The 27,752-nt window shown below is 39.8% G+C and overlaps 1 protein-coding gene across 3 annotated transcripts in view; it reads left to right on the top strand.

The window, feature by feature from the left end:
• The first annotated feature begins 5,400 nt into the window (after positions 1 to 5,400).
• The window catches only part of RPS6KA3 (ribosomal protein S6 kinase A3), a 44,831-nt gene continuing 22,479 nt past the window's right edge, over positions 5,401 to 27,752 (top strand). The window contains exons 1-10 of one of the 3 annotated variants that reach the window (XM_044442756.1): positions 5,735 to 5,749; positions 8,619 to 8,675; positions 19,130 to 19,200; positions 19,473 to 19,589; positions 20,925 to 21,006; positions 22,129 to 22,209; positions 23,918 to 23,997; positions 24,384 to 24,490; positions 25,682 to 25,719; positions 25,908 to 26,050. In XM_044442756.1, the coding sequence (XP_044298691.1) occupies positions 20,976 to 21,006; positions 22,129 to 22,209; positions 23,918 to 23,997; positions 24,384 to 24,490; positions 25,682 to 25,719; positions 25,908 to 26,050 (480 nt within the window). In that variant the 5' untranslated portion in view covers positions 5,735 to 5,749; positions 8,619 to 8,675; positions 19,130 to 19,200; positions 19,473 to 19,589; positions 20,925 to 20,975. Of the gene's footprint in view, positions 5,750 to 8,618; positions 8,676 to 19,129; positions 19,201 to 19,472; positions 19,590 to 20,924; positions 21,007 to 22,128; positions 22,210 to 23,917; positions 23,998 to 24,383; positions 24,491 to 25,681; positions 25,720 to 25,907; positions 26,051 to 27,752 lie in introns of all 3 variants that reach the window. The other 2 variants (XM_044442755.1, XM_044442754.1) reach the window with 2 other exon arrangements.

Here is a 27,752-nt window from a genome sequence, read left to right as displayed (position 1 = left end):
TCAAGGCCGGGTCAAGAGTGCCTCTACTTGGTGCTGGGCGACCGAGACAGATTGGGGATTCTGTTGGTGTACAGTGCACCCTTCTGCCCAACAGACTTCCTGCCTGAGCTGACAGAGATCGTCTTGGACATGGTGCTGAAGACCCCCAGGATGTTGGTCCTGGGGGACTTCAATCTCCATGCCGGGACTGTTCTGACAAGGGCAGCTTAGGACTTCATGGTCTCCATGATGGCCATGGGGCTGTCTCAACATGTTATTGGCCCGACCCATGAACGTGGACACATTCTGGACCTGGTTTTCTCGACGGGGCAGGAAGAGGGTGATCTGAGGGTATGGAATTTATGTCTGACTCCCCTGTCATGGTCAGATCACTTCCTCGTGAGGTTTTAGCTCGAGAGGGGCCTTTCCCTCTGCAAGGGAGCGGACCCTATTGTGTTGGTCTGCCCCCGAAGTCGGATGGATCTGGATGGATTCCTGAAGGCTCTGGGGGAATTTCTGGTTGATAAGGCTGGTGCTCCTGTCGAGGCTCTGGTCAAACTGTGGAATGGAGAAATGACCAGGGCTATTGACACGATTGCTCCTAAGCATCCTCTCCCGCCTGGCAGAGCCCGTTCATCCCCTTGGTATACACCTGAATTACAGGCGATGAAGTGGGTTGGGAGACGTCTAGAGCATAGGTGGAGGAAATCACGGGATGAATCTGACTGAACACACTTAAGAGCTCATTATCGAGCCTATGCTGTGGCGGTGAGGACGGCAAAAAAGAAATTCTTCTCCGCTTCCATTGCCTCCTCACAATGCTGTCCGGCGGAGCTTTTTCGGGTTGTACATGGGCTGGTTCATCCAGGCCCTAAGAAAGATCCTGTACCACCCTTGACGGCCCGCTGTGACGACTTTGCCCAGCATTTTAAGGAGAAAATCACTTAGATTCGTCATAATCTGGACTCCACTAGTAACTCAGAGCCTTCAGGAAAGGAACCAATGTTGCCGTCTGGTCCTAAACTGTTGGATGAGTTTCAGTTATTGTGGCCTGATGATGTGGACAAGGTGTTTGGACAAGTATGTCCCACCACCTGCTTATTGGACCCTTGCCCATCTTGGCTACTTAACAAAGCCAAGCACGGGATAAGGACCTGGATCCTGGAGGTTGTCAACGCCTCTCTGAGGGATGGCCAGGTACCTGACCCTTTAAAGGAGGCGGTAGTCTGGCCAGTCCTGAAGAAGGCATCCCTGGATCCAGAGATGGCCACCAATTATAGACCGGTGGCCAATATCCTGTTCCTGGGCAAGGTGTTAGAGTGGGTGGTGGTGGGACAACTCCAAGCACTCTTGGATGAAACTGATTATCTGGACCCATTTCAGTCCGGCTTCAGACCCGGGTATGGTACTGAATCTTCCTTGGTCGCCCTGTACGATGACCTGTGCAGGGAGAGAGACAGGGAGAGTGCGTCCCTGTTGGTTCTCCTGGACCTCTCAGCGGCTTTCGATACCATCGACCATGGTATCCTTCTGGATAGGCTAGTGGGATTGGGAGTAGGGGGCACTGCTTTGCAGTGGTTCTGCTCCTATCTCAATGGCCGATTCCAGAAGGTGGTGCTGGGGGACTATGGCTCTGCGCCATGGCAGTTATGCCATGGAGTTCCACAGAGGTCCATTTTGTCCTCCTTGCTATTTAACATCTAGATGAAACCGCTGGGAGAGGTCATTAGGAGGTGTGGGCTACGGAATCATCAGTATGCTGATGATACCCAGCTCTACCTCTCTTTCTCAACCAATCCAGGTGAGGCAGTGGCTGTACTGAATCAATGCCTGGCTGAGGTAACGGGCTGGATGAGGGCAATAAACTGAAGCTCAATCCAGACAAGATGGAGGTCCTGTTGGTGCGTGGTTTGGGCTCTGAGGTGGGGGACCTGGACCTTGTCCTGAATGGGGTAGCACTCCCTCTAAAGGACAGGGTCCGCAGCTTGGGAGTGCTCCTCGACCCGGAGCTGACTTTGGGAGCCCAAGTGTCGGCGGTGGCGAGGAACGCTTTCCATCAGCTTCAGCTAATCCATCAGCTGCGTCCCTACCTGGAGGACGACTGCTTGGCAACAGTGATACATGCATTGGTTACTTCCCGATTAGACTTCTGTAATGCGCTCTACGTGGGGCTGCCCCTGAAGACAGTCCGGATACTTCAGATGGTGCAAAACAGAGCTGCCAGTTTGCTGATGGGGACTGGGCGTTGTTCTCATATAACCCCAGTCCTCTGTCAGCTTCACTGGCTCCCCATTGAAGTCTGGGTCCAATTCAAGGTGCTGGTGATTACCTATAAAGCCCTAAACGGCTTGGGACCTGGGTATCTGAACGAGCGCCTGCGTCCATACTTGCCATCCCCCTCTCTAAGATCGGCAGCAGAGGCCCTTCTCCGGGAACCCTCCGTGAGTATCCGGAGGAGAGCCTTCTCTGCGGTGGCGCCCCACTTATGGAATGCGTTCCCCAGAGAGGTCCGCCTGGTGCTGTCGTTATTTGTTTTTCGGCGCCAGGCCAAGACCTTTTTATTTAAACGTTATTGTAATTAATTGTTAAATTATTTATTGGTCTTATTTATTGCCTGGATGTGTCCAATTTTTATATTTTTGTATTGTTATTTGTTTGCTGGAAGCCGCCCTGAGGCTTATGCGAATGGGGCGGAATACAAGTATCCCAAATAAATAAATAAAATAACCCGCCTTACAAAGTCACTATGATGATGGCAAGTGTCTGTGTGGGATGGGGAGAAGAACACCATGTACACTCTTTTGAGCTCCTTGGACAAAAGTTAGAAAATACATTTCATGCATAAGTCTTATTCTTGCTATCAGGTCTCTTCTATAAGAATAAAATACTGTTTTCTGAAGCTATGGAAAGAGTTTCTTCAGGAGGAAGAAAACAAACAAAAGTACTACGTCTCTTCTGGAGTTTTAAGAAATTTAAGAGCGGGGCTTTGTGCCTTTTTCACACAGTACTTTGTGTTTGTCTCAGAATGAAAAATAGGAATGGAACATGCTTGTTTATTCAAATATACTTTGCTATAACTCCTGTTTGTGGCTACAAGAATCCCGCCCACATACACATTCTCAAGATTACATCAGAATGCTCTGGCAGGAACTCTAAATTCCTGGTGGATGTCAATTATACTTCAGGAAGCCAAGAAAATAGGAAGCTACTCACATGATAAGATCATGCTGATCACAAACGGGATTATCACATAAGAGCATTCCTATTTTTATCATCAGTATAAATATACAGAGAAATCATCATATACTGTACTTACAGTACAAAATATCATGAAAAGTATGCTCCAAAGATTTTATCCTCTTACAAGTCTTGCCTCCACCATAAATTCCTCAAACTAGCATATTTGCTCTTTACAAAGCTTGGTCACTTTGAATTATTGAAATAAAACCACTGTAAGTGTAGATGTAATGTGTCTTTACTGATTTACTGACTGCAGTTTTTGCAGTTTAATGATTGTCCTTATTTACTTGTAAGTAAATGTTGATTTCAGCAAAGCTTAGTTTCTGATATGGAAGAGAACCTAGTCATAAATCTACATAATACACACATCAGAACCAATATGGTTCCATGTTTCAAGGCCAAGATACCTATGTGGCCATGGCCATTCTTAGTGTCCCTCCACATATTTTCTTATATGTCATTAACAGGGCAATCCTATGCATGTTTAGACTGGAAAAAGTATCTGCTGGCTAGAAAGTGCTAGGAGCTTTTTATCTGAACATGCATAGGATTGCACTTTTAAAAAAATAACAGGAGCTTCCCCCTTTAAAAAATCAAGGAATAAAACATCTATCTTTTCTGGATAGTTTCTAGGTCAGTGATGGTGAAACTTTTAGAGACCGAGTGCCCAAACAGCACCCCAAAACCCACTTATTTATCGCAAAGTGCCAACACTGCAATAAAACCTGAAAACTGAGGTTTTAGTTTAGAAAAAACAACTCACAGCCAGTCCGAGCAAATATATATATATCCTTGGCAGCGCACTGACTGGCCATGCGAAAGCTTGGATGAGCCGTGGCTAATGAGTCGTGACTCGTGACGTCATCGCCTGGCGCCGCTGCTCCTTTCCCAGCATGCACGTGGCCCCTATATGCACTGTTATCCAATGCTCAGCAGCTGGGGTGACTTGGCTCACATGCTGACAGAGAGGGCTGTGCATGCCCGCTGTGGCACACGTGCCATAGGTTCACCACCACTGGCCTAGATGTTCATTTTCAGCTATGCAACTGTGTCAGGATGTGGGTACTTCCACACAGAGTGCTCCTAGTGCTAGAAAGCAAACAGCATTCAGCTATAAATCAATAAATACATAAAAGCTTTGAGGAAAACACAGGTAGGAGATGGGTTTAGCTCCCCACTCCTATCCATGCTGAACTTTAAACCTAACCCCAACCTTTCTCTACTTTCACTTAATAGGGATTCAGCACTGCCTGGGTTGGATTATGTGCTTTACAGTGCAAAATAAGCAAAACAGACTGGTCCGTGCCACAAGGAAGTTTACGATATCCATTTGGTTAGTAGGATAAACCACAGAAAAGGGACTCGAAAGGAAGAGTTAAGAGTACCAGGGCATGATGAATATGTATAATAAATATTGTTACATACTTGGGATTCCTTTGGCTACCTCCTTAACTACGCTACCGCTCTAGCGTACATTTAGCTTTGCAAAGGGAAAGGAATGTCTCCTAGCAATGTTTAGATCTGACCGATTAACAGGTTTTTAAAAAAAACTTGCTTTATTATTTCTAAGCACACGCAAGCAGCGTAGGACTGAGCCCGTCCCGAACAACAAATTGCTTCCTGCAGATTATCTCAATGATTCTCAGCCACGTCGCTGTCGTCACAATAACTATAAAGAGGATGGCAATTATGCCAGATCAGTTCATCTGGGGGAGGCGCGGGCAGGGAGAACACCCGTGTGTATGCCACTTTACGCATACGCTTAAAAAAAGTGTGTGAAGGGTAAAACATGACGCGGGAATTTTAACACAGAAAGGACGTCCACGCCTTCAAAGCATAGTCATGGTTCCTGCCGCACCTCTCTCAGGAGGCTGTGGCGGAAAGCGTACGAAAAGACTCAGCCTAGCTGCTTTCCCCCTTTTCTCCCCGACGCCTGTCGCAGCCGGATTAAAACAACTATCATTTCCATCAGCCTCTACCCCCCCCCCCCCGCGTCCCTTTACTACCTGAGGTTGCCCCTGATTGGCTGAGTCAGCGCCGCCTTCGGGAATGACGCAATCAGCCTCAGCTTGACAGGCAGGTACGGCTCGGGCGCCGCCATGTTGAGAGCGGAAGCGGAGTGAGTGGTAGTAGCCCAGCCGCAGAACGAGTTCGGCGCTGAGATCGGGGGCGCGCGCGCGCGCTTCCGCGCGTGTGTCTGTCTGTCTGTGGGTCGTTTGTTTTGTTTTATTCGTTTTGACTGAGCGGCCTGTTGTTTGAATGCCTCCGCCGGCCGCGTGAGCGGCACCGTTGCTTCGTCCGGTGGGGTGGGGGGAGCGTCCCGGCAGTCTCCTCCCCTCGTCGGGGAGGAGGAAGGATCCCGACCCTGAGCCTTACTGGTACTCTGAGGAGGAGGAGGAGGAGACGGCGGCGGCGGCGGAGGAGGAAAGGGGCTCGAAGTTAAAGAGGGAAGATGCCGTTGGCGCAGCTGGCGGACCCCTGGCAGAAAATGGCTGTGGAGAGCGCGGCGGAGAGCACGAACAGCGCCGAGGTAGGCAGGCACCCGGGGCGCTCGCGTGTGAGCGGGCGAGGGCGGCTGTGCCTCGGCGGGGGAAGCCGCCTGGAGGAGCGGCTGTAGCACCCCCTACCGCCTGCCACGGCGAAGCCCGGGGGAGGAAGAGGGGACGACACCGAATTTAAATTCGGCTTCCCCGAACTGTTGCCCTCCACATGAGGGGGACTGCAGCTGCCATCATCCCCGGCGTTGCCCCCAGGATGGAAGTTGTCAGACATATTTGGCGGGCTCAGGGCTGTAAGTCTTGCTTCTTGCTTTGCCCTTGAAAAGGGGAACATCACTACTGTTTTCACTTCATTCTCACCACAACATGGAGAGCACCTGGGACAAGAGTTCCTCTTTCTCTGCTTTCTCTCTTTTCATTGCTCGAAGAGACCTTCTCTTTGAGAAGAGCAAACTTTGAAAGGTAGCCTCTTACCTTGCCTTTTAAGGTGACTATCTTTATGGCCCATTTTTTAACTAGGTCTTCCACTAGTTCCATGGCTCTCCACTCTTCTGTCAGCTCTCCAAGTTTAGTTAAGCTGGGCTAGTTGTTATCCCTCTGACCCCACTGTTTACTTATGTACTTTTCTCACCAACATTTCTGTATATACACCTGACAACACTTGAAGTGAGTTACATGTTTTTCTGCTGCATGAAATGTATTTTTCATTTAAAGTGCTGACAAAGTCATCTTTGATTTTGCTGCAGCAGAGCAACATAGCTACCCTGTTGGAAACTGTTCTCCTATGCACACTTCTACTTTAATCCTCTTTGCTTTTACTCACAGCTGTAAATCAGTATACAATTACTGACTTTGTCAGTATACAAACATAATATTCTTATTTATGTTAGTCATTGGATGCAGGCAGAAAAAGGCAAGTGTTCTGGCTTAATTTATTCAGAGTACACGTCTTGATCATCACTGTATGGCCTTCATGTCTGCCACCAACCCACCCTAAGGATCATCTCATTATCTGAGAACCTGTTTCTATTGGCAGGACATTCCTCTGTTTCCAGTGGCAGTGAGATTGAAAGGAATTGGCACAATCCTTAAACTTTTGCTAACCTTCCAGGGAGCCTTGGCTACTTGGTGGTATAAAAATGAAATAAATCTCAAATTTCCTTGAGATGGATATTCAGGTCTTCCAAATCTGGCTAGATGGTATGGATGCATCTCTTCCATTTCTACCCATGCCTTTTATGAGGCAGTTGCATTTTTAAGGAGGATAGTCCCAACCTTTAATGCCAGTCCCAACCTTTAATGCCACTGATATTTTCCAAGCTTATTTCACACAGTGGCCTTCTTGTATGTGTGTGCTAGTGACAGTGGTCAAGAGGAATGGAAAGGGAAGAACCTTGGGTTTGCAGGGTGGCTCCCTGTTATGTAAAGGCCAGTTAATGAAGAAAATCAAAGCGGAAGGGAGCAAAGGGCTTTCCGATATACATCTGCTAGTGGATGATATCTGACCCTCTGATCTGAATTTTATTGCAAGAGTTCTCAATGTAAATCTCTGGAATCTTTCGCTAAACATTCCCATCACCCCCTCATTTCCCAGAATGGACCAAACGCAGTATGTTCCTGGTGCTAAGAGTGTGAGTGTGCAAGGGGTCACTGTCAGACAATTAGCAGGGACTGTGATTTTGAATTACTGTTGTTTTTGTTCTCTTTGCTACTTTCTGGTTACTTTCACATGTATTTTTCCTCCCTCTGTTCCCTCTTGTTTTGTCCGGATGCTTAACTTCCTCTACACAGAGGTCCTAAGCAGGGAGGAGGAAGTTTGCACATGTGAGCCAGTTTTTTTCTTCTTTTTTTTAAAGGGAAGTCCTTGCATCCTGCTTCAGCTGTAAGGAAGGCATCAGTGTTGGAACTGGTGGTCATTTTCCTCCACACTTTTCCTCTCAGTTCTCATGCTCTAAGAAGCAGTTTGCTCTTTATCTACTCAAGCAATGTTATTCTAGTTTGATTAGGTTTACATAGTCTGTTTTGTTAGATTACTTTTATGATGTACCCCAGATAAGACCTGATAGATCAAATGGTTCATAAATAGGGTTACTTTTCCTGGTATTGTGAATTTACTTATACTGACCCAGTTGCTAGACTTACTTGAATCACTTAAATCAGAATGGTTAAATTCCATTCAATTTCTCATTCATAACATAACATAAAATTTGTTCCTAACTTTTCAGTTTTAAGTCAGAGTTACAATAGTGAGAGACATGTTAATCTCTTGCCTACAAATCTGTACGCAATGTGAGTTACTTCAGGTAAAATTGCTACCCAAAATGAGTTCTTCATTATTTTTTTTCAAGGTTGAGCGTAGTGTTTTAAAAGGGTAAGATGGTGCATGTTGATTTAATAGGGGCTTTAGTAGATCCTTAAATGAAGCATGAATCAGCAGTGTGATATGACAGCTAGAAATGCCAATGTAATTCTAGGTTGTAACAACACAGGTGCAGTATCCAAATCATCTGCTGCCATTAAAGGATGATAAAGATGATGAAGACCTTTGGAATAATGTTTTTGGGGAAAAAATCCTCATCACAAATATATCTGCCATTGTCAAATTCTAATTTATATATTCATTTGTCTATAAGAAGAGCTGTCATCCTCATCCTTCTAACTACTAGCATTTTAAATAAATTGTAGGCAAGTAGGACTGAAGAGGTTTCTCCTTGTTTTCTTTCCAGGAGGTTGTGTGTTTTTTCCTGTAAACACCATGCAAGGTAGTAGTTATAGTTACCTTTTATATTCATTGTTTCAGACAAACATGTTTAAACTTGGTAGACAAAAGATTGAGACAAATGTATCTACTTCAGTTGCCATATTAACTTCCTTTTTTAAACAAAACGTGTTTTTTTGCAGAATGGCCAACAAATTATGGATGAACCTATGGGAGAAGAAGAAATAAATCTTCAAACAGTAAGTAAAACATGAGTGTTCATACATTGTTTCAACAATTTCAGGGCAGGAGATTGGCAAACTGATAGCACCTCGTGTAGTTTTGAAAGTAAAGTTTTTCGTTGTTTCTGTAAAGGTTTCCATACAGACTGTCAAGGTGACTAATAATAATTGCACAGAATTCTAGTAAAATTAGCTTTGTAATAATCTTAGCAGTGAGTTTTTATATGATCTATTAAAAGTATCCTCTAGGGAAATGCTAGATAGCATTGTTCCACAGGGTGGATTTTATTTAAATCACTATTCAATAATGATTTAAATAAAATAGATTTAAATAATAAATAGATTTAAATAATGATTTTATACATAATGTGCACACTTGCCTGCCTTACCTGTAGGTAGAGGAAATTAATTAAAATATTTCCACACAGGATCTCTTTTATAGCCTGCTGCCATTATAGGTTTTCTTCTCCAGGAATAATATGATAAACATCAGGCTGTACAAAAAAGATCCAAAGACTTGTGCTTCCTCACATTTGGCTTTCTGTGAAGATTTATTCCACTCCCAGCAATTTTCATCTATTCATTGAATTTTTTGAAACTTAGCACTTAGGAGGTAAGGGGTTGATTCTGTGTACATAGATTTGTGAAGGTACAGTGGAATTAAGGGATTTTTCTCAACTCTGTATGTTTATTTTAGAACATTTTTGCTGTGAAGAAAAGGCATGCGACCTCTGCAGACACAAAATCACAGTTTAAAGAATCTGTGATTATATCTTCTAGACAGAAAAATTGCCCAATAAACTTATAGAAACCTTTGGAAGAGCATGATATTGTGAATGGATTAATGGAATTATTTACCAAAAAATTTAAACATTGCATGAATATACAGCCTCATGCTACATAATTAAAAACTAATATTCATGATGAATAACCTTTGGACTATAATGTGTCTTAAATAGGAAAGTATCTTTAAATAGATTTTTCCCAGAACAGCATTTTATTTACAAAAATCCAATTTAAAATCTGATTTAATTTTTAAAAATCTGTGTTTTTTATTTTTTTTTTATTTTTTTAAGATCATTGATTTTTTTCAACCCTGGTTGTGAGCATAGGACATTGGCATAGGTGCCACCAGCTTACCATTTTGCAAAAGGAGTTTTATGCACCAAATGTTCTGAGGATGGAAAAATGTGGTTGAAGCACATAAGTGTCTTAGGCTGTGACCCTATCCATGCTTACTTGAGAATAATTCTTATTAAATCCAGAGGCACTTTCTTCTGAATAGACATGTACAATTAGATTTAGATACAATTAGATCTATTAGATTTAGAATACATGGATTGAAATAAGTTCTAATTACATAGCCATGACCATGTCCTATTGATGTCAGTGGATCTACTGAAGTATGACTAAACATGGATCCAGCTTACTAAGTAGGAGTGAATTCTGATTGGACTCAGTTGAAATTACTTTTTGATTGAAATTCAGTTGAATTGAAATTGAGAGCCAATGTGGTGTAGTGGCAGAGAGTGAGGGACTGGGGATCTGAATCTCTAACTTCTAGTCCTACTCAATCGTGCAGCTAATTTGGTTACTTTGGGCCTGTCACGGACTCTCAACCCAACCTTTCTCACAAGGTGGTTGTTGTGAGGATAAGATTGAAAGGAAGAAGAGAATTATGTAAGCAACTTTGAGTTCTTTGAAAGGAAAAAGGTGGGATATAAATATAATAATACTTTTAACTCAGTATATTCAACATTGCACTGATTATCTTGTTTTGGATACTGATTGAAGACTGGGTTCAGCCTAACTAAATATTAAATTCTTTAAGTCCCTTGAAGAATGTTCTCATTTTCCAGTTTTTTTTAACTTCAGAGTGCTTAATTCTGGACTATGCTTACTATGGCTGAGATGCTTCCTTTCTTTATCAGTTTTGTATTGGCAATGCTGAAGAAGAGTAAATTATGTATTTAGACATATTTTGCTGTAGTATTTTAAATTTAGGCCATTATCTCCGATAGTTCTCATGAAGTGCTTTCAGATGAAGTGCTTTATCAGCAAAAGCATAAAATTGAGTATTCATGCATAAAGACAGTGCCTAGAAATGGTGCAGCAAGGCATCTAAATACAGTACCATGTGTCCTACCTACAATTCAAACTGCTTTTTAGGAAAACCTGTCAGTCTTTGCATTCTACTTTTGTAATAATGGATCATAAAATATTGAATTTAATAATTCCCACACTGTAAAGTCCATAAAGATATTTCATGCTCAATTTGTTGAGACTGGTATTTCTAATCATCTCAGCTTGCACCACTAAAGACCACTGCAATGACTGGTGCCTGGTGCGTCAACATAAAAATATAGAAGAAATAAAAGAACCCTGCTGGATCAGACCAAATGATCATCCAATCCAGCATTCTGTTTCTTACAATAGTCTACTAGAAGCAAGCTCAGTGGTGCACAAAGGCAGTATGCCATTTAGTTGACATAGCTGGCAGTCTTTTACAGGTCTAAAAAGAGCCATTACTACTTTTCTAAGCTAGTAACCATCACCACAGCCTAAAGGTGTACCTTCTTTTATCTTCCATGAATGTGCTGTTCTGGTAATTGAATTAGGAGCTCCTGCACTTAAAGTCTGAATCATGTCCCCAGGTCTTCCTTCCTGACCCAAACTAATGGTTGCATGTTCTTTTGCCTCAGTACCTCATCTCTGACACAAGCCACCAATCTTAAGTCAGCAAAGGAAATTTATGTCATTAGGAGAGATGCAATCTCACAACTTGGTTCATTATGGTTAATACACTGGGATCGTTGCACATGTTTTATACATTCATTCTCAATTCAATGAAGTTTTGTAGTTAATTTTAGTCTACTAGGCACTCTATCTTGAGGAAATATATTGTATACACTATTTGGGCTGGCTCGATAAAGTTGGCAGTTCTCTGTATTTGATGGATGTAAAGAAATGCCTATATTATGAACATTTGCTAGTTTAATTTCATGCCCAGATTTTCATCCGAAATGTCTATTTTCCTTGTGATTATTAGTAATACTTCTACAATACTTCTACAATACTTCTACAATACAATAGATACTATTGAGCTGGTATTGCATAGTAGCTAAGGAATGAGCTACAAATTAAGAAAATCTCTTTTGAAGTCTGCCATTAGTTCTGTGGCGGCTTTAAGCAAATTGTGTCTCAATTTCATCCCCATCTGCAATATGGGGAAATAATATGAACCTGTCTTCCAGAATTCAATAACAGTGGTGGTGATGTATAGGACAACATCAATGGGTACAGATTGGATAATCCTGCCTTCTAGTATTGAGGTGATAATAGGTTTTAGAAAAACCATTTAATGATAAACTATAACTTTAAATACTAAGCCTTCTAACAGGAAATTTTCTAAGTGCTAGAACATCTGGTAGCAACAAGAGCTTTAGGGCTTGGTCTTTCCTGATTGCTTAGAACTGTATAAAAGTTTAAAGATTGTAGTTCCTTATCCATGTTTAAACTTCTGATTCTGCTTATGTGCCATCTTTTAAACAAGGTCTTTCAAAGGAGCTTAAAATGCATAATACATTTTTTCTTTGCACCTTTTCATTACTTCCTATGTGTGAAAGAATCGTAAGTTTTGACTATTTTGAGAGTTATAATGAAGTCATGCACACTTAATTTGGATCTAATTTGGAAATGTTTTTTGTGGTCCATGGACCTTATTAAGACTGCAGATATTCCCCATCTGGTTCAATAGCTTTTTCTCTGATCCTGCTCTCTCTACCACAGAAATGATTGAAGACTGGTACTTTCTCCTAGTTTAAATAGAAATAAAAATGCTATTTGAAAGCTTTGAGTGATTCAGTCGTCATTCTCAGGCTTTCCATGCTTAATTCTAGGTAGGCAAGCAGAAGCTTTGTGTTTGAAGTCCTATTTGAAAGTGATATGTAGAGGCTTGTCTTGCTTGTTTGTTCATAGATATCTTTCCCATGTTTCTGACTATAAATTGGTATCCATGGGAGAGGGTTGGACTTTTCAGCTCCAATTACTTTTGCCTATGGTCTGCTCCCTTTTGCTAAGTTTCATTGCTTAGAGATTACATGTTTTTATCACTGAAAGAGAAATATTAATTTTCAAAGCAAACCATTTCTGTCTCCAAAATAGCATAATAGGACTAGGTGGTCTTAATTAAAGCAACATGAGGTACCCTAAACTGATGCTCTAATCTTTCACAGTAGAGCAGAGTAAGCTGGTGGTTTCAGTCAGCAGATCCTGGCTCTGGGAAGCAGTAATGAAGTGTAGAATACAGTGCTGTGGGTGCCACATGGCCTGCCCTACGCCCCCAATTCCAGGTTGCTTTGCCTAGGTATATCTGTGTACTTGTCCTCAGGAAGTGGTACATTTGAACCTACCTTCTTCTGTAGCCTCCATATCCACAAAACTCTCAAGGTAAACTCAAGCAGCCTATATTTGTAAATCTTTGCTTCTAGTTACTACACTGAGGACAGCCAGTCTGTAGGTTCTTGTTCAGGGTAAAGACGTATGCCTCCCAGCCTCTCTTCCGAGCTTTGCATCACTTGGTTTGAAGTACTTGTCCTTCTGGTGGCATGCCTCCTTGGAGCAAGGTTTGTTTGTTCCAGTGGAAGAGGCTTCCTCAGTCTCTCTATGCTTGAGGCTTCTTCTCTGCTTCCATGCCAGATATTAGGTCCAGGTTTGAATATGCTATCAGTTCTTTCATCTCTCCTTTCTGGGTCCTTCCAGACTCCTTGCCAAAGGAAGCCAGGGCAGGGAACTGCAGAAGGGATCCTCTACCTTCTTCTGGTGAGGCATGCAGCCATTCCTCCTTCCAACCTTGTTCTGCTACCTCCCACAACTTAATAGTCTGCTCTGAATGAACCCCAGTTGTTGATGCAATTCCATTCTCCCCCAGCTGTGTTAGCTGAAGCTCACCTGAAGAACCTCTCAGGCAGCCTTCTATTTCACCTTTATTCTCATGCCTGGGTGCTTGGGAATCTACAGACAGAGCATGAAGATGACATGACGCAGTGAATCCTGGCAATCTCTTACAATAGCCCATGTGTATTCTAAGATACTGATGGATCGCTTACACCTTTTAAAAACAGGAAACTTGTTTTAAAATTATACTATTTCACTGAAATGGGTAGGTGTTTGGTTGTTGCCAAAATTACAACAAAACTCTGCTTTGAGTATACCAGTATTTGGCAAAAGTTTTTGATTTTACATTTTATCTGTTCATTAATTGGATAATATTACTCTGATAATCTTTCTTTTATTGTTTAGGTTTTTTCATAGTTATAGCACAGTCATATAGCAATGGATGTGAAGCCCAAAATACAGAGGCTTATGGTTATTCAGTGTAGAGTGAGAGGAGTGGTGTATGTGTTGTGAGCCATCCCAAGGTGCCGAGGCATGTGGTGACGGCATATAAAAGTTTCAAATAATAAATAAATAAGTGATTCCTTTCACCTCCCATCATTCTACTAGACTAGCTTTTTTGCTGGTGTAGCTGCAGTGTTTCAGAGAGGGAAAGAAAGTCTGAATAGGTATCAGGACAGCCCATATCCTGCCCAGTGCTGTCTCTTCTACACATCCCCCAAAATATGATCCCTTTGACGTTCCAACTCTCAGCTCCCAACCTGAATTTGGGAATCTGAAATATCTTACAGGTCCTCAGATGCTGTCTAGGGACCATGGGATTGCTTTTTTCATTTTTAACAAAAACTTGCCATTTCAGAATACCTAATTCAATGGGATAGTGTGGGCAGTTTTATGAAATACATCCCATAAGATTAACTGAATGTGATGCAGCACATCATAACTGTTTTTTGCTTAGTGCTTTGCTTCAGCTTCCAAAGCACTTGACTGGTATATTTAAGTACAGTTTTTCTTAAAAGACAATTTTGCTCTGTGGAAAAAAATCTTTTAGATCATCTTCTGAGTTAAGGGAGTAGAGGAAAAGGAAATTCTGTGTAAGAGGGATTTAAGCCAGAACAGAGTTATCTTTTTTTATTGCTGTATCATCCAGTAACTATCTTAATGTGGCCCAACAGACAATTTATATAAATTAATTTCTGACAACATGCTTTCAATTAAGTTTGGGTATTCTTCTAAACATAGAAATTAGGAATACAGATCCTGATTTTTAAAATAATTATAATTATCAGTATTTTCTGGAGGGTTGATACTAGAAGATGGTGATGAGAAGCTGCTATTCTGCCCTATAGTTGTACTGCAAAGTACCTCAAGGTCCTTATTTTGTTTCCTGTGCTCTACATAAAAACACTGTGGGAGGCCAAATAGGGGTTTGAAGTGTCATCAATATTCCTATGTCATGATAATGTGTAGTTCCTTGTATCCATTTCACCATCAGATCCCAGGAAAACAGTAGAAGTGAGTAAACTGAAATTTACTCAAGATTGATGTACTGTTGGTTAGTTACTCTGGCTATCTGGGCAAGAATATGTGGCCTTTTAACTAGGCAAGAAAGAGAGCAGCATAACAGCATCCCATAACAGCAAGGGTAAAGTTGAGCTGTGCTGCATAAGCCCATGGGTTATGTGCTGGGAGTGGGTGCAAGGGTGAGTGGATGCAAGGATGAAGGGGGTAATAACTCATGGCAAGCTAGCAAGCAGCTGAAGAAGAAGCACTGACTATGCTGCCCACCATGGCATGTTTTGAGTGTTGCTTATCATGTGTGAAGAAGCCCAGTGTTTTCATTGAGCTATGATGACTCACAAGCATATTTGTACATCATGCTCATGCATCCTGGCAGTAGGCCATGGTCAATTGGTTGTTGTCCAGACAACTGACATCTTGCCTGACAGACAATCAGGCTCCTCATGACTTGTCCTACACTTCCTCCTTGGCCTTCTCATGGGTATCCACAGCAGGCCTGACATGTCTTCTCTCCCCTTGCTGAATCACAAATTCTTTTTCACTACTTGAGGCTTCCCCCTATTTAACCTTTTAATTTTGAAGATTCTAATCTCCAGTCTGACAGTCAGTTTTCATAATCTCCATTTTGACAGCCAAAAATGAGGATGGGGAGTTGGTCAGGACATACACAGTTTTCATAAATATTCCTGCCAAAGGCAACATTTTTTCAGCTTTGTCCAAAATTATGTTTTAAAAGAAACATTTGAAAGTAACTGTTCCTGTAAATGGCATGGGCTATACTGTTCCATTTTCCTGAGCACTTAAATGCTTGGGAAAAAGTAAGAGATGTTGAGAACTGACAACTCCATATATAAAACCAAGAGGATCTCACTGACCCATTCATCAGCCCCTATAAGACCTTCAACTATTAAACAGTGAACTGTCAAATGAAAGCATAGAAAATTCTCTGAGGCCTTGATTTATCAATGATCTTGCACATTGCCTGCTTTAAATACTAGTCACTTATCAGGATATTGAGCAGGCAAGGCTTCAGATTTTGGTTGGAGTTGTACCTTTGCACAACAATTTGGTTAAAGTTGTATATTTAAACTACCAAACAAAAGTAATTATCAAAAGTTTGAGCACACATTTCTGTAAAACATTAAAAACTAGATGATGAACTTGTGACAGTTCCTCCAATATGACACTAGAGCACTTGGAATGGTTGACACTGGCTTTCACTTTGGAGATTACAAAAACAGATCCCTGAAAAATGGAGAAAAGGGTTTTGGCAGCAGTAAAAGAGGTCACAATCACTGTGGGGAGAAGAAACAAGATTGGTTCTGTTATGTGGGTCCCTGGGATGTTTGAAGGAGGACTGCTGTTTATAATAATTTCTTACCTGTGAAATTATACATTTTATTTCCCTTCTATCACCATATAAACTCATGTTGTCAAGGGCTTTAAAACCAGTTGCTTGACAGGACAGCAATTTTTCAGTTTCATTTTCGTGAAAGAAAGAAATGGCAATGATGTTTCTTTTCCACATACATAGCTGCCTGGTTTTCTTCTGCTTTATTTCAATTCCCTTGTTTTAGTTCCTTTCCTGCATTTTTCCAGGTGTTGTTCCATATATCATTTTCTATCATTGCTGAGTTGGAAGCCAAAAAAAAGGGGGGTAGCAGGGGGGACAACAATAGCCATTACTAAGATCATCATAATACCATTTGGAAACTCTAGGACCTTTTATATTTGTAAAAGCTTACATATTTTACACCAAGAAACTGAGTAGTAATTGGAGTTCGCAGGCACTCAAGTTCAATTATTTACTCTGCTAGGAAGCTTAATAGATGACTTTAACAAGTAACAGTGGCTCAACCTAACTTGCTTCACAGAGAGATTATGAGGCTAAAATAACTGCTTATGTCAGCCTTTGCCATCCTAGTGCCCTCCAGATGTGTTGGACTGCAACTCCTGAACAGCATTACCTTTGCTCACCTTGGGGAAGGCTGATATTTTTTGTCCAGTGAACTCCTTGGATACAAGTGTGGCAATTACTGAGAAATACTATTTGTATACAGTGGTACCTTGGCACATGAACTTAATCCATTCCATTACTTTGGTCTCAACCCAAATTGGTCGTGAGCCAAGTCATATTTCCCCATAAGGTTCAATGTAAATAAGGTTAATCCATTCTGTAACTATTTTTTTAATCACAAAAATTTGAAGCAAAGTGACAAAAGAACAACAAAGATCATGGCCATCTCCCCTTCTCCCAGCATGACCGTGATCATGCCTGTGTTCCCTGCACGAGTGCGACCGTGACTGGGGCCATAGACAGATGTGATCGTGGCTGCGCTCGGGCAGGGAACACGGACACAATCTCGGCCATCTTCCCCCCAGCGCGACTGCGATTGTGCCTGTGTTCCCTGCACGAGCATGACCGCGACCATAGATGGTCACACTCGGGCAGGGAACACAGGCACGAGCATGGCCATTTCCCCCCCCCCCCCATGCAATCACAGTCACGCTCATGCAGGGAAGACGGGCGTGATCGCAATCGTCACCCAATGTGGAGTTTGCGATCTGAGTCAAACATTTTCTGAAATTTCTGTTTGTGACCCAATTTGGTTGTGAACTGAGGCATTCGTGAGCCAAGGTACCACTGTGTAAGGAAATATGAATGCATTCATTTACCTAGTATATTTGTATTAATTAAATATTTTGTATTCTTGTAAATTTAGCATTGATTTGGGAAGCTAAGAGTGATGCTGTGAGTAGTGAGCAGAGTTAGAAAAGCTCTTATTCATTCCAGAAACTCCAGTCAGTTTATGCATAGCACTGAAACATGAAAGGAACACATCCAGGAGACATATACTTCTGCTTTTCCTGTCATATTCTTAGTAGGACTTGCAGATATTTCCAACACCCACAAATCCCCCTTCATATACAATGCAGAGTAGAAGTGAGTCACTTGTGCTTCTGCTTTCCCCACTTCTCTGTAAAAGTGTAAACGAACACTTAGACACAGTCGCCAAGGCAGCTGGTTTGAAGAGTCATTTGTGCTGATAGTAAGCAATTACTTATTTAGAAAAACATTATTAAAGAACATCTAAATATATTGCAGTAATGATTCAGGCAAAATCCATTTAACTTTCTCTGCTGACAGAATTGTTTCTGTCAGTGGTACCAAGAAGGGTGATTCCCCCTTTTCCCTGCACACCTTCAGAATCTGCTGTGGAGCTTTGTGAGACCATCTGGTGCAGATTTTCAGGGGATGCAGAAGGAAGAGAGGGAGAGGGAGAGCCATTGCACAACTGGATTTCCGCTCATGTGACATTTGCTTCCATCCTTAATCTTCTGCTATGTGGCTAAAAATATCAGGTAGCTTTCCCCACATTTTAACTATTCTAATTTGGGGAAAACAGTGATCATCAGTGACTCTTGCCTTCATTTTTGTATTTTTACTTTGTAAATATCTGGCAATACAATATAAATGACTGGGTTTCTGAAATCGCACTTTTAATGGAATCTTTACATTCTTGTTTTCCTAATTGAAATAACATTTTGTTTAAACAGAAACTTCCTTGCATGGCCAAAAGTGCTGGTTTGGATCAGATTTGCTTCACCTGGCCATTCATTTATTATCAAACAACTCACAGAAACAAGAATAAATGGTGGGGAGGTACCTGCTACATGATTCTATGCAATCCTTTGTCTATATTTAATCTATAAAGAATATACCCAAAAAAGGATAAAAGGAATAGAAATGGACTGCATGAATCAAGATTTTGGTTGGTTCTATTTTCACTGTAAAAACATACATTTCCTAGATGCTTAATATGCCTTTATATAATTTAGTTGTGTTCTATAATTAATCCCCAGCTAGCCATTCAGTGTTTTACTTAGAACAGACTGCAATTACTGAGTTGTCTGGTTGACAACACTTCTTAGAAATAAAGTTGGTTACAGATAGATTCTCACTATCATAAAGGTGAAATATATGGATACTCCCAGATAGCATGATCCATATATTAATTTTGGATAATTAAGATGTGTCAAACTGTTTGTTTCAGAAAACGGAACACAGGTGCATCAAAGTGAAACTTAGAGGTGAACAACATGTATGCCACCATTTTTATAGAAGGTAATATATACATTACACAGTACCTACTGAAGGATTAAATATTCTGAGGTGGCCTTAAGCATACTGATTGTAGAAGGCATCAAGATGCATCATTCAGATCACAGTCCTGACTATAAAATACATTTATGTACCAATAGCTCTGCCTTTTATATTTCTTCTGTTGGACTTTACCATTTTAATGGCCTACATCAATGAATGTGATTCATTCATTCACAGTTGTTAACTGTCCATTAAAATAATCCTTGCCAAGTATTGAATTTTTTATTTTGCAGGATGAAGGCAATATTAAAGAGATTGCAATAACATATCATGTCAAGGAAGGACATGAAAAAGCAGATCCTTCACAATTTGAACTCTTGAAAGTACTAGGACAAGGATCTTTTGGAAAGGTGAGAAAGGAGCTTTTGGATTTGCACAAGCTATCACAGTGCTCAAATGGGCTTGCCTATATTGGTAGTGACCAGAATTCTCAAAATAGATGCACTGGTTTTATAATACCACCTCCTGAATCTTTTGTTCTAATCTACTTAATGGTTGTTTAGTTTGCTGCCTTAGCTCAGATTCAATATTCAGGAATAACTATTCTTAAATGTTTTGCAATGAATGGTACAAATTAAATATATTTCTTGAAAATTCAATAAAATTTTCAAACATGTCTTTATTGTTTCAAGGCTCAGTTAACATAACACTCTTAATAACGGGTAGTCAATATGCCCAGTAACCTAGGTGTGACAGCTAAAACATTTGGAGGATCAGGTATTTGAATAATATTGTTTCGGATTATGTTGCAGGTTCAACTGTGTTTGTATCGATGGGATTTGAGTCCTGTCAACTTGCACCTTTAATTTGTCAAACAGTGTAACTTCAGACTGAATCTTTCCAGCGTCTACAATAAATCAGCATAACAGTGTTTTCCCTTATTACTTTATAATCAGAATAACAATGCATTGCCCTGGCAGTTTATAATAACAACGCTTTCCTCCTCAGTAAATTTCAGTTTTGGTTGAAGGAGGAGTTTATATTTCTATTTGGCATAAAAAACAAATTAAGTTGCCCTGCAGATAATTACATTTTTGGGATCCAGTAGGTTTACATAATGTGGGTTAACATATTTTCCCCAATGGCCTGATGTTATGCAGATTTTAGTGATATTTCATGCCCCAAGCATATTTTATAGAAAAAAAATTGTGGCTGAAATTTGGGACAGTGTTTACTTCTATGCATTTGACAAGGAGTAGCTTGTATGTATACTTACCTATGAATAAATAAAATGTGACCTGGGGTATGAAAGTCACCTCAGGATGCTGGATAAAAGTAGGGTCTACATTAGAAGTGAGATAGTGCCTGTCTCATCCTTGGGTGTATATTAAATACATGGCTCAAAAGGTATCCTTTAACTGAAGTCTATCCATGTGGTGTCCATGCACCTAAAATCTTGGATAAAGATCATAAAGATACATGTGCATTTTACATGACCCATGTAAACCTCAGTTAAATTTTATAGGTATGGTGGGTCTGTGATGGCGAGTATCCATTGGGGTAGAATATGAATGCAAACATAAGTCTACTTCTCCATTGTGCACAGTTGAAATGAATGTGATTTGTATGTTAGTGAAGATACCGCCTTACTCTTGTAAAGTTATGATATTACTCTATTTATCTTACATATTCCAACTTGATTATTTGAATCAGTGTAATAAAACAGTTGCATGTACTCAATACAGGTATTCCTTGTCAAAAAAATCTCAGGATCGGATGCCAGGCAACTATATGCAATGAAAGTGCTAAAAAAAGCAACACTGAAAGGTAAATTATAGAATCTGTCATGAAATGGTATCTGTATAGAAACAGCTTTGCTACAAGTGCTCATAATCTGCACTCACAGCATTGTTTTGCTTGAAAAGCATGAGTTTCACAGCTGAGCTAGAAGTTTGATGGAGAACCTGATAATGAAAGTACAGTGGGAAGATAACTCAAAAGGGAAAGACAGGATGTTAAAATATGAGCAACCATTGCTCTGGGTCAGTGATGACAGCCACACGGAGAAAGAGCAGCAACCTGTTTTTCCTCCTCCAGCTTCTCTTTGGGTTTTCTCATTTCAGTCTGGTAGGGTCATGATAGAATCTTCTTGGCTCTTAGGAGGCCCTGCATGTTTTCTGCTCTGTTCTCAGAATCTTTGATAATATGACTCTGTCACCATGGTGGCTAGATGACCACTTCCTCTCTCATCAGTGCTTCTGTCAGCTTAAAAAGCATATCTAGGCAATAATTCATTGGCATTGCTTTTCCACCCTCACTTTCTGTTTGCTGGTCAGGCAAACTCAACTACCATGTGTCCCTGCACCATCAAAATAGCTGATAGTACCCTCAAGCAGTACAAAGACAATACTAATGGCTCACACCTTCTAATCCATCTCCCATGTGAAGTTTTAGTCAAAAAAAAAGTTCTTCCAAGTAAAGCAGCTTAAACCATGCAAGCAGATTTCTAAAGGTATCGAGTCACTTTCTGAATGAATATTTAATGAGCTACTCGATAATTGGCTACAACTTGAAGCTCATTATAAAGTTATAATTTAGCCTTAAGTCATTAATTCAAATTATTCTTGCTTGCAAATCTCTTGGATACTTTGCATATCATTTTTTTTAACTTGGTGAGCTTAGATTTGAAATGTGGGAAGTTTTACAGGAAAATAAGCTAGAAAACTGTCTCATCATATAGGAGTAATCTGTAATGATTACATTTTGAGGTAAATATTTCTGTAAACTTGGGTTCTTTGCATTGTATATTTATTTGTTTTATTTGTACCCTGCCTTTCTACCAAAATTGCAGCCAAATATAGCAATTAGAGAAAAAACAGAAACCCCAAAGTGCAAATGCACAGCTAACAATATTAATTTGAACTAAATGTTAATCAACATCTTTTATAGTTCGTGATCGTGTTCGGACAAAAATGGAGCGTGACATCTTAGTAGAAGTTAATCATCCATTTATTGTCAAGTTACATTATGGTAAGCTCAGTATACTTCCAATATTATAAAAGTAAATGTTGCAAAGGTAAACCATGTTGGTTATTTATATGTATGTACCATCTATGTATAAAATCATGATACTGCCAAACAAACAGCAAGTTCTCTTAAGGAATAATCTACTATCTTGTACTTGCATACAATTGCATTTGCACAGCTGCCATTTGTTGAAGTAGCAATTGCGTAGGAGAGAGTTATGACTTCACCCATCTTTCTCAAAAATGACTGAATTTGAAGCTTCCTGGATAGGCAATAAACCTCCATTTCCGAACAATATTTTCAGGTGCCAGTTTTTATATTTGGTTGTTCTTTTAATAATAATCTTCTATAGTTGCTGTGTGACTTGGTCACCCACAAAGATTGTGTGTTCAACTTTTGTGGAATTCCTGTTGACTTCTGTACTGTTTTAGCCATTTTCTAACTGTGAAGCTATTTAGACTTTTTAGACTATGTATATAGTTTGTTCCAGAGTTTTTCGATTCACAGAAGGGAATGACATCCAGCAGAGGCTCCTACTGGAGGAAATCAAGAAGCAGTCTTCCTTGTATAGTACCAAGCACTACTTCCTATGTTTTTCTGGAAGATCTTCTAATCCTGGAGCAGCTATAGTCACTTAAGTGACTATAGATAGAATTGGCAAAGATTGCTTCCCCTTTCCTCCATAACTTTACCAACTGGTAATCTGGATCCCAGCCACAGACCTTTACTTTAAAAGGGGGAAAAATAAAGCATCAAGTATGGCATGTTTTAGTTATAGTTCTTTGAATAATAACCCAAAACTGTTCCATACTGTAGAGAGAATTATTCTGTCCTCCTTTAAACAGGCTTGCATTTTACACAACTCTTTTTCTGAGACAGATAGAATTATTTTCCCTACTCCCACCCTTAGACATTCTATTTCTTTTTTCCCTTTTCCCCCTCTAAGACTTTAGTATACTTTACTATTGGTTTTGGGAGGTGGCTGGACTAAGATGCTGTCATGCTTCTCTACAGACAGTGAAGTATAAATGTTTTGTTGACCAGCCCAGATCTTTGTAAGTAGTCAGATGTACAGTACACTTGGCACCATCTAGAATAAGGACTTAAGCATTCTGACAAATATGTTCTTGGGCAGTGTGAGGTCATTAATTAGGGTGGAGTGCACAGAAGAAATAGTTTCTAAAAAAATGCCTTAAAAGTAACTTGGCAGTGGTCCTTTCACTTCCCAAATGAATATGACATGGCAATACTTCACACATTTACACAGAGTTTCACTTCTTCAAATACTGGTCACTTGAAACACTGAATAGAATACCCAAACAGAGGTGTCACATTAAAACATGGGACATCTTTAGAAAATCTAAAAATGATTTTCTGTGATTGCATAAAATATCTGCAAAACAGTTTGGAATCCGGGTTTGGATATAACAGTACTCCCCCTGCATCTGCCAGTGAGTTCCTGCTCACCACGGGCAGCATGCAAATGTTCTTTAGGATTCTGGCTGAATGTTTTGTCAGAGTGCAGTAAAAAAAGTTGAAAATCATAGCACATTATAAATGTTAGGGCATTGCAATTACTTGTTAATACTTTAGGATGAATTTTTAATCTAGTATGGCAAAATAGTATTTATAATAATGGTAACAGTTACATATGAATGAATAACAGTATCTTATGCTTACTGATATATGTTCATTGTTTTATTCCCACCAGCTTTTCAAACAGAAGGGAAGCTATATCTCATTTTAGACTTTCTCAGGGGAGGAGATTTGTTTACACGCTTATCCAAAGAGGTATGCATTGTTTACATTATAATTATGGCTGGAAACTGCCCTGGCAGAGAATGCCCTCAAATATTCTAAAGGATGCACTCAAATATTTAGCAAAGTATTAAACTGGATTTCTTCGCATGCAACGAGGGGTAACCATGAATCAATGCTTTTATATGTCTGTTCTGTTGTGCCTTCACATCCCCGGATCATTATTAATCTGAAGTGCAGATTTCTTACATTCATAAACACTGACTGGGCAACATCAGTGCCTTTAAAATTTATTTAAATAATTATAAACACATGCAACTTTTGCATTTTATATTAGGTTTTTAGCTAGATAAGGTTTTAATTAAGAACACTTTTATTCATTCTAATGGTTAGGAAAAATGCTGTATTTTCCTTTTTAGGTGATGTTCACAGAAGAGGATGTCAAATTCTACTTGGCAGAATTAGCACTTGCTTTAGATCATCTGCATAGTCTTGGAATAATATACAGAGACCTAAAACCAGAAAAGTAAGAGTGCATGATTTTGAACCTTACCATGTTGTTATCATTCTCAAAATATAAAGATCCATAGTATTAAACTGTTAAGGACTATTCACAGATAGTATGCAGTGGTGGCTAGTTCTAGTTCTAATGACACTGCTCGAATGCAAACTAGTGTTGGTGCAAGGTCATTAGTACTTGCCAATGCAAAAGGCAAAAGTGGCAATTCACCAGCACTACAACCTCTGCAGAGAAAACAAGCATTTATAGTTACAGCCCTGGTTTAGTGTACTAGGTAAAAGAGAAGAGTCCAGAGAATCCAAGACATCTTCTTGCCTCACATGAAGAACAAGATGTTGTTCTCTATCTACCTTCTGTCATTCCATGAACTGAAGCTAACAGAATTGAAACTAGTTGTGTGGCAGCAAGGTAGCTTAAGAAACACAGGACGCAGCTTTCTTCTCCAGTATTTGATCACTGCTTGTTATCTATTGTGCTGGGTACCTACTCACTGCCCAAGATATGTTGCATGAACAGAATAATAGATGTACATGCACAATGCCTGCTTGAGTGTATGGCCAATATTGGGTGCCTTTGATCTTTGGTCATGGGCCTTTCGCATTGGTGTCTCTGTGGTGATTTGAAGGTGAGTATAAGAGCCACCTGATGCCAGCAACAAACTGTTGCCTGAGCACTGTTTCAGGAGGATGGGGCTGGCAGGGAGCTCATGGGTAAGGATAGGAAGCTTTTACTGAACCAATATGGTGTAGTGGTTAAGAGCGTGGGACTGAAATACAGGCCAACTGGTTTCTAGGCCATGTTCAGCCATGGAGCCAACCGGGTAACTCTGGGCCAGTCACAGATCCTCAGTTCAACCTACCTCATAGGGCTATTGCTATGGCAATAAGATTGAAGGAATTCAGGAAGAGGAGAATGATATAAGCTGCCTTGTAAGAAAAAAGGCAGGATATAAATCCAATAAATAAACAAATACCTCTCTTCAACAAATGCTATCTGATTTGACCACTTCACTCTGCCTCTCTGGCTCTGAGAGCTATCGTTAATTTCTTGTTGTGTAGATTGTGTTAAAGGGTTCTTTTTTATACGAAATAGTCTTTCTGGCTACATTATCTTCTCATCATTACATATAATGCTCTATCATTAAGTTTTGTGAAGACAATTTATATACCCAAGTTTCAGACAATATTTCTCTTATAGCATACTACTTGATGAAGAAGGACATATTAAATTAACAGGTATGTAAAAGCAAACTTGCTCTCCGTAAATAATTTTTAGATACTTTGCTTTGTCTGATAAAAAGAATTAGAAAGGGAGAGGGATATTGTGGTGGCGGAATATATACTAAGTACCAGTAATCTATTTTCAAAACTATGAATCTGGTGCTAAGAGGTTTTGGTAATGTTAATGCTTTCTTTTCTTCCAGATTTTGGCTTAAGCAAAGAGTCTATTGATCACGAAAAAAAAGCATACTCTTTCTGTGGAACAGTTGAATATATGGCCCCAGAAGTAGTTAATCGACGAGGTCATACACAGAGTGCAGACTGGTGGTCATTTGGTGTCTTGATGGTATGTTTCTTTTGAACTGAAAGTGATGCTAGTATATCTGGATCCCTGATCCTCAGCACAATTCTTGGAAAGAAATTCCATTTATTTTTGTGAAATCTAATTGGAAGTGTCCTCAGTACAAAAAAAAAGTTAGGAAAGTGAAGAAGCTTCATGTTTCAGTGTGATGCATGAAGTCATGCAAATTTCAGGTCAACATGGAGCTCATGTACCTCTCCCTGAAGGAGATGCATGCTCTCTTCCCCCAGCCCCTTCTCATACTAAGAATACATAGCAAGCATAAATCATGGCAGGAAGAACAACTCAAGCTGTTACATTTCTTTTTAATTTATAGGCAATTTACAACAGTAATTTCTGCAATATTGCAATTATTTCATGAGTTTAAAAAACTGTCGAAGATTATGATAAGCTCAATTCTGTCCATATGTGTAGTTAGATATTGAAGGGATATGATCCCTAAAAACTGATACATGATATAAAATGAGAAACAATACATTACAGAGCAATGTATTTTTGCTATTATATATGCATTATAAAATATTTATGAACAAATATGAGATGTTTAAAATATAGTTTGGCAACCTAAAACTAGTAGTTAAAACAATAGGCTCTGATGTTAAGCACATACTTTTTTTTGCAGACATGTATAGGTTGCATGGAATAGAATCCAAATGTACACTAACCTAGTTCACATGTCAAAGAGGCAAATTATGGTTTAATTAACTCACAATTACAGGGACACATGGGCAGTCCAGTTTGCATCAACAACCTGTGAATACCCAACTGAGGTTATTAATATGATATCTGAACCCAGACGCTCTGGCCCACTTAGCATGAAACAAGAATCTACCATGGAAAGATTTCCCTATGGGGCTTTTATTTGTGATAGTACTTTTATTTTGAATATCCAAGCCTAGGGTCGGGGGATGAAGGTTTTTCTTACATATGAATCCAGCTAGAATGGGTAGTTGTGGTGGTTGACAAGCCACCTGTAAACCTAAAAAAACCAGTATGTTCTGGGTAGCCTGTCAACCACTTCAACTTTCTAGACTCACCAGGTTTCCATATAGTGAGAACCTACAGTGCCCCAGATATTCAAAATGGACTTCATGTGAATGTCACAAGAGGGTGACACTTGGAAAAGGGCCTCTGAAGCTCACTGTAAGGCATTAGTAGGTATGTATGGGGAAAGGCATTGGTTGAAGTAAGATTCATCCTTTTTTTGTGCAGTACAATCTGATGCAGTATGATCTCTCATGATTCCTATTTCTGCTTCTCCCCACATAATGATCAAAGTTGTCTTCTTCCATGTAAACCTTTTAGGAATTGTAAAGAAAATGTATTACTTTAATGTTGAGTCTCAGATGAGTGTCTTCTATGATTTTCCAAATTAATACTTTTATAGTGCTTATAATTTAAAAATGATTAGGTGAAATGCCTCACTCAGTTTTATAAACATTATTCTTATAAAGAATGCAATTAATAAATGTTTTAGGAAATTGAGTAGAAATGTCTTGAATCTCATAACATGAGCGAATGATGCATACACCTAGAATTCTAAGTAAATTTATAGTGCTTTAGAAATTAGGTTTTATCTCATTGTATGTCAATATCATTTAACATAAATATGAATGTTTTCTGAATTCTAAAACTTAGTGATTGTTTACATATTCAAAATTGTTTTTCTATGATTGGATTATAGATG

Source organism: Varanus komodoensis, unplaced genomic scaffold (assembly GCF_004798865.1).
Source record: "Varanus komodoensis strain SLA01 unplaced genomic scaffold, ASM479886v1 scaffold4, whole genome shotgun sequence".
Taxonomy (NCBI): domain Eukaryota; kingdom Metazoa; phylum Chordata; class Lepidosauria; order Squamata; family Varanidae; genus Varanus; species Varanus komodoensis.
Note: the sequence above shows the minus strand (reverse complement) of the source record. Positions and strands in the feature narration are given on the sequence as shown.